The 7,784-nt window shown below is 50.8% G+C and overlaps 1 protein-coding gene across 1 annotated transcript; it reads left to right on the top strand.

The window, feature by feature from the left end:
• The first annotated feature begins 5,867 nt into the window (after positions 1–5,867).
• Positions 5,868–6,840, top strand: LOC132567751 (heat shock protein 30C-like). Its single transcript, XM_060233442.1, has one exon. The coding sequence runs from the start codon at positions 5,993–5,995 to the stop codon at positions 6,653–6,655; it is 663 nt and encodes a 220-aa protein (XP_060089425.1). The 5' UTR covers positions 5,868–5,992; the 3' UTR covers positions 6,656–6,840.
• Positions 6,841–7,784: the final 944 nt, after the last annotated feature.

Below are 7,784 nucleotides of genomic sequence, written 5' to 3'. Positions count from 1 at the left end.
TTTTTTTTTATGTAGCTAGAAACTATTGACTGATATGCTGTGCTAATAAATATCCTTTTAAATATGATCTTGTTTGTGCTTGCAGTGAATTTGGAGATGGAAAAGAGAGAAGGGGATCATGTATCTGGGATGTGAACAAATCTGGTTGGTGAAAGGCAAAATGTCTTCAATACGAAACAAGGGGAGAATGTTAACACGCTATTAGAAACATTCAGTGTAAGATATTGGATTTATATCCCACCCTATACTTTGAATCTCAGAGTGGTCACAATCTCCTTTATCTTTCACCACCACCCCCCTCCGCAACAGACACCCTGTGAGGTGGGTGGGGCTGAGAGAGCTCTCCCAGAAGCTGCCCTTTCAATGACAGAGTCTCAGAGCGGCCTACAATCTCCTTTCCCTTCTTCCCACACAAAAGACACCTTGTGAGGCAGGTGGGGCTGAGAGAGCTCTCCCAGAAGCTGCCCTTTCAAGGACAGAGGTTCAGAGCGGCCGACAATCTCCTTTCCCTTCCTCCCCCACAACAGACACCCTGTGAGGCAGGTGGGGCTGAGAGCTCTCCCAGAAGCTGCCCTTTCAAGGACAGAGTCTCAAAGTGGCCTACAATCTCCTTTCTTTTCCCCACAACAGACACCCTGTGAGATGGGTGGGGGTGAGAGGGCTCTCACAGCAGCTGCCATTTCAAAGACAACCTCTGCAAGAGCTATGGCTGACCCAGGACCATTCCAGCAGGTGCAAGTGGAGTAGGGAATCAAACCTTAACCACTACACCAAACTTGCTCTCTAGTTTCCTATAAGTTCAGAACACTGACCTTCAGAGGAAGCTGCCCGTTGCATCTCTGGTTGATTTGCTTGCCTGGCTACCCTTTGGTCAGCCATCCTTAGGTAATTTGGTATGTCTCTCTGTATTGGATGGGAAAGTATCATTCAATTTCACCCCAGGCAAAGATGTAGCACAGTGACTTTCTGTCCCAGAGGTTGTCTGTTGAATCTCTGAATGAGTATACTAATGGGGGGGAAAAGCCTGCAGTTTCGTATGACATTTACAGAAAATGCTGGTTCTGTTCCAACCATGCCAAAAAGGGACAGATTTTTTTCCTAATAATGCTAGAACTATGAACACCACATGAAATTGCTTGGCACTGAATTCAGGACGGCTAAAAAGTCTTTTTTCCCCCCAATGTGAAACTAACTTATTAAGTTCCTGTCACATAATAACAGTCACCAACCCCAATGGCTTTAGAAAGGAATTTATACGATGCAGAAATAAGTCTATTGATGGCTATTAAACTCAATAACTAAATGGAACCTCCATGTGCAGACAGTCTATCTTCGAAGCAGATTCTGGAGATATACAGTGTGGTGGTTTGGTTAGACCCCTATTCCACTGTGTGAGCCTGCTAGTTACCTTGGGCAGGTCATTCTGTAAGCCTAACCTAAAGGTAAAGGTAGTCCCCTGTGCAAGCACCAGTCGTTTCCGACTCTGGGGTGATGTTGTATCACGGCGTTTTCACAGCAGACTTTTTACGGGATGGTTTGCCATTGCCTTCCTCAGTCATTTATTATTATTATTATTATTAATAATGATGAGAAACGTCGACTGCGGGGTGACATGATAGAGGTTTACAAGATTATGCATGGGATGGAGAAAGTAGAGAAAGAAGTACTTTTCTCCCTTTCTCACAATACAAGAACTCGTGGGCATTCAATGAAATTGCTGAGCAGTCAGCTTAAAACGGATAAAAAGAAGTCCTTCTTCACCCAAAGGGTGATTAACGTGGAATTTACTGCCACAGGAGGCGGTGGTGGCTACAAGCATAACCAGCTTTAAGAGGGGACTGGATAAAAATATGGAGCCACAGTGTGTGTGTGTGTGTGTATATATATATATATATATATATACACACACACACATATATTGGCCACTGTGTGACACAGAGTGTTGGACTGGATGGGCCATTGGCCTGATCCTACATGGCTTCTCTTATGTTCTTATTATTATTACCTTTAATTTATACCCCGCCCTCTCCACAAGCAGACTCAGGGCGGCTAACAATCTACACTCCCCACCCCCCCGCAGCAAGCTGGGTGATCATTTTACTGACCTCAGAAGGATGCAAAGCTGAGTCAACCTGAAGCTGGCTACCTGAACCCACCTTCCGCCAGGATCGAACTCATGTGGGGAGCAGAGGGCTAGTACTGCAGTACTGCAGCTTTACCACTCTGCACCATGGGACTCTTCAGCCTAACCTACCTCACTGTTGCTGTATTTTTTTAACCTCTGATATGCCAGTAAAGGTCAGTCTGTCTGAACCTACCTCACTGAGGAAAAGGCGGAAGAGAGGAGAAAGCTGAGGGCTGTTTTGAATCTCCATTTGGGAGAAAGGTGAAGGAGAGGGTCGCCTTCTTTTGGAGCCCATAGAATTGGGCCCCCTGGTCCAATCTCTTTGAAACATTGGGGGGGGGGGGCGGCTGAGGAGAGGAAGTGGATGCTATGCTGAAAATTTGGTGCCTCTACCTCAAAACGTTGCCCCCGCCCAGAGCCTCAGATACTCATGGATCAGTTTTCCATTACATCATATGGGAACCGGTCTGCATAGGGAATAACGGAGTGCCGAGAAGACATTACCCTCCCTCCTTCTCCCGCCGCTTTCTAATAACCCTGAAGCAGGAGCAAGGCCTCCAAACCAGGCCCCCACCTGGGGAATGGCAACCGGAAAAGATCAGATGCTTGTACAAATATTTTCAAAATTAAGCATTCGTCTGCCCTTGCTCTCTTGCCTCAGGGCTTTTCAGGTTTTGCAGTATTTCCCTAGTTTGGCCGCTTGGGGGCGCCTGAGGGAAAGGTGAAAGGCTTCTGCCTTCCGTGTGTATTTTGGAACCAGCTCGGCCCTGACTCAGCCTTGGAAATGATGCAAGAGGCTGAAATGATCGGGCAGAAGGGAGGGGGTTAGCTGTGTGCATCTGCAGCAGCCAAAATAATAAGAAGGTGGAGATGCCATCTTCCAGGTGGGGCCTGGAGATCTCCCAGAATTACAGCTTATCTCCAGACCACAGTTTCCCCGAAGAAAATGGCTGCTTTGGGGAGCGGACTGTACAAAGCCGGATTAACAATTAGGCCGAGTAGGCACTGGCCTATGGGCCCCCACACTTTTAGTTGGCCCCGGGGCTGGCTTTCCCCTCTGCTTGCAGCCCTCCCAGCCTGCACGCGCAGCCAGCAACTGAGCGGACTTGCCTGGTGAGGCTGCTGCTGGCGTGGTCGCCAAGTTTGCCTCTCTCTGCCTCTCCCCCACAGTTTTGCCAAAGGGGCTTTTAAGAAGTTGCCTGCAGGCTGCAGCAGGAGCAGTGGGGCAGGCGCTCAGACTCTGAGCTCATTTGCAAGGGGGCCCACAAGATTTCAACGGCCCAGGGGCCTCCACGGGGTTTAATCCAGCACTGGGACTGTATGACATTATAAAAAAAGGTAGTCCCCTGTGCAAGCAGCAGTCGTTTCCAACTGTGGGGTGATGTTGCATTTACGTTTTCATGGCAGACTTTGCCATTGTCTTCCCCAGTCATCTACACTTTCTCCCCAGCAAGCTGGGTACTCATTTTACTGACCTAGGAAGGCTGGAAGGCTGAGTCGACCTTGAGCCGGCTACCTGAACCCAGCTTCCACTGGGATTGAACTCGGGTCATGAGCAGAGCTTAGGACTGCAGTACTGCAGCTTTACTACTCCGCCATGGAGCTCTTGTATGACATTATACCTCACTGAGATCTCTCGCCTTGTCATGCCCTCCCCACATTCTGAATAAAACTTTGTTGGTCTTAAAGGTGCAACTTGACTCCTGCTTTGTTCTACCCCTCAATTCAGCCCCATGATGGCAAAATAAAACCTCCAGGTGAAGGGGCATTCTACCAATAAATACCAGTTGCTCAGGGGGCAACAGCAGAGGGAAATTTGGTTGCATTGGCCTCCCTAACAATTTTTTCAACACTTTTGGTTGGTCACAGTGGGAAACAGGATGCTGAAACGAGAGCCAACTGTGGTGTCGTCATGTCTCAGAATAGTACATAAGGTTGCCAACTTCAGGCTGGGGAATTCCTGGAGATCCCAGCATGTAGCCGGGAAGGGGACCTCAGTGGAGTTAATGCTATACAGACAACCTTTCAAAGCAGCCATTTCTTCCAATACAACACATCTCTAGTCTGGAGGTTTTAATTCTAGATCTCCAGGCCCTACCTGGAGGTTGGCAAGGCAGCCCTACTGAGAGACATGGGTTCCAATTTCTACTCTGACATGAATAACTTTGGGCTAGGCCTCCTTTCTCTCAGCCTAACATACCTCATAGGGCTATTGTTAGGATAAAATAGTGCAGGGTGGGGGGAATGTTTGCCTGCCCAAATCTTGGTGTAGTGGTTAAGTGCACGGACTCTTATCTGGGAGAACCAGGTTTGATTCCCCACTCCTCCACTTGCACCTACTGAGATGGCCTTGGGTCAGCCATAGCTCTGGCAGAGGTTGTCCTTGAAAGGGCAGATGCTGTGAGAGTCTTCTCAGCCCCACCCACCTCACAGGGTGTCTGTTGTGGGGGAGGAAGATAAAAGCGATTGTGAGCCGCTCCGAGACTCTGAGATTCGGAATGGAGGGCAGGATATAAATCCAATATCATCTTCTTCTTGGCAAAAGACTAAGACAAAACATGGACTGGATAAATGGCAGCGTTGTCAACTGAAGATTGGGAAATTCTTGGAGACTGGGGGGGGATGGACGATTAGGGTTAAATGTCCAAGTCCTTTCTCCAAAGCAGCCATTTTCTTCAGTGGAACTGATTTCTGCCACTGTTATAATTCCAGGAGATCTCCAGGTTCCTCCTGGACAGGTTGGCAACCCCTAGGCGAGTTGGATCTTTTGCTCCTGGCTGGGAGGGGGGGCAGGGGCAGCATCAGCAGCAGAGAGGTTCATTCCTTGAGAACCTGCAGCCTCTTACTTCCCCCCACAGGAATTAATAACCAGCAGGCCTCAGATTTTTTTATTATTATTATTTTAGTCTTCTATTATTACTTTAGTCTTCACAGAAGCGCAGCTCCTGAACCTTTCTGAGGGTTCCTCCTCCTCCCCCCCACCTACCTTGTCCATTGAATAGGAGGTGCAGCTGCATAACAATCCCTGGATTAGGAGAGCGGGCAGCCAGCCAGCCACCAGGGGCTTTGCCACGCCCCCCAGCAGCCCTCATGAACTCCTGGAGAAGCCCACACCACCCTTTCTCCACTTCTGATGTGATTTTGGGTAACAGGTGTTTTGTTGGCCTTTATACTGGGGGCAAGCAGCCCTGGAGCACCCCAGGTGAGTGAGGCCTGCTTGGGCTGGCTGGATCTCTAGCCAGCCCAAGCAGGCCTCGCTCAACCGGGACTCTCCTTTCTTCCATTGGGTTGCTTTTGGCTGGGGGGGTGGGGCAGATGCTAATATGTTATGCTAATGAGCTTTGCCACCTATTTTTCTACAAAACAACCCCTGTTAACCAGCATTTGTTTGAAAGGGGAACAGTAAAACATGAATGCAGGCTTTAGAAATTCGCTACCACTAGCTGCAAGCAGGCAGGCAGCTCAGCTGTTATCTGGCATCCCGGGCCAGGCAGTTTGTCCCATGACCGTGAATAATCAGATTATTCGAGAGGCTGCTAGAGAGACAGGTTATTTCCTGCTTTCTCTGAGCTCCTGGGTTCAGTGAGAGGCAGAGGGGCCTTTCTGGCTCTTCCTCGAAGAAGAAGAGTGTCCTAGATCCTTCCAGAACGGCCTCCTCCTTTCCAGCCGCGCTGGGAAAACTCCAGGCGAGGCAGAGCGCCGGTTACAGGCTGTTGCGTCACCCTTGAAGCAGTGCCAAGGCCTTCCCCTCAGCCGTGTCTGTGGGCGGGCGAGGGAGTTATAAAAAGGCCCACACGGCTCTCAAGCCAGACAGAAAGGCAAGACGCCAACGAAGGATTTTCCCCTCAGCAGTGCCGTATCATCGCCATGGCGACCTACAGCCGTTTCTTGCTGCGGATGCTCCCTCTGCGTCGATGGCCACTGCCTGGCTTGGGCCCCGTCTGGCTCAGCGACCCCCAGCCGGCCTGCAGGGTCCTGTGGCCGTCCAGCCACGGCCTCGTGGACCGAGTCGTGGCCGACGTGGAGAGGCAGATGCAGGACATGGAAAGGATGACCCGGGCCTTCTTCCAGGCATCCCCGCTGCTGACATGGGAGCGCGAGAGCCCAAGGGAGCCACGCGAGGAGAGTGCCACGGAGGCCGCCACGAAGGGGCAACCGGACGGGAAGTACCGCTTCTCCGTGGACGTGGCAGGCTTTTCCCCCGAGGAGATGACGGTGAAGCTGGATGGCAGAAAAGTCACAGTGACTGCCAAGCGCCAGAGAGAGAGCAAAAGTGAGGGGGCCGGCTACTGGCAAGAGCACCAAGAGTTGCGGCGGGAGACCCTCCTTCCGCTCGACGTGGACCTCCAGGCCGTCTCGTGCTCCTTGACCCCAGGCGGGCAGCTGTGCGTCGAGGCGCCACGCTTGGCTTCTTCCACGACCACGGAGAAAGCCATCCCGATCGACGTCCAGCCCGCAGCGCAAAACCCACCCAACGGGGAAGAGAAAGAACCGGGGAGCGGCGATGGAACCAAGGCAAAGGAGACCTGATAACTGTGGGACACCCTCGCTTCTGACATGGAAAAGCAAACTTGCAGTGGCATCAGACGACTCTGGAGACAAGATTTTGCATGCACTGGGGAGGGTGCTGTTTGACCTCTATGCTGTATCAGGGCCGGGCCAGGCCCATAACGACCTCTTGCTCTCTGTGTAATAAACCTTTTCTTTTTCCAGAATGATCTGCGTGAGGCTGGATTTTTGTGTGGAGTAGGGTTGCCGAGTCCAATTCAAGAAATATCCGGGGACTTTGGGGGTGCAGCTAGGAGATATTGGGGGTGGAGCCAGGAGCAAGGGTGTGACAAGCATGATTGAGCTCCTAAGGGAGTTCTGGCCGTCAAACTTTAAAGGGACCGCACACCTTTTAAATGCCTTCCTTCCATTGGAAACAATGAAGGATAGGGGCACCTTCTTTTGGGGCTCATAGAATTGGACCCCCTAGTCCAATCCTTTTCAAACTTGGAGGGTATCTTGGAGAGAGGCACTGAATGCTATGCTGAAAATTTGGTGCGTCTCTCTAAAAAAAACAGCTCCCCCAGAGCCCCAGATACCCGCATATCAATTCGCCATTATACTCTATGGGAATCGATCTCCATAGGGAATAATGGAGTGCCCAACCAACATTTCCTCCCCCCCCCCCACTTTCTGCTGACCTTGAAGCGGGGGGGGGAGGGCTCCAAACCGGGGGATCCCCTGCTCCCACCTGGGGATTGGCAACCCTATAGTGGAGTTTTCTCTCTTGGAGTTATGGGGAAAGTGGAGGTTAGGGGTGGGATTTCAAGACCTGGCGTATATGTGTGTTAAGAGGTCGGCAGGAAGGAATGCATCAGATTGGATGCAGGGCAGGCTGTACTTTTTCATTGCTATGGAGTCCAGGAAGCAGCTTTTTGGATAGGAGCCTGACCTACTTTGCAAGGTTGTTGTGAGGATGAACCAGAAGAGAGAAGCTGTACTCATTGTCCTAAGCGCTTCAGTCGAAGCCACAGACAATAGGCCATGTGTGTGAGACAGAATTTGCCATTGTTATTCTGTATTCACCCAAAGGGTGATTAACATGTGGAATTCACTGCCACAGGAGATGGTGGCGGCTACAAGCATAGCCACCTTCAAGAGGGGATTGGAT

The sequence above is a fragment of the Heteronotia binoei genome, chromosome 2, assembly GCF_032191835.1.
Source record: "Heteronotia binoei isolate CCM8104 ecotype False Entrance Well chromosome 2, APGP_CSIRO_Hbin_v1, whole genome shotgun sequence".
NCBI lineage: Eukaryota > Metazoa > Chordata > Lepidosauria > Squamata > Gekkonidae > Heteronotia > Heteronotia binoei.
Note: the sequence above shows the minus strand (reverse complement) of the source record. Positions and strands in the feature narration are given on the sequence as shown.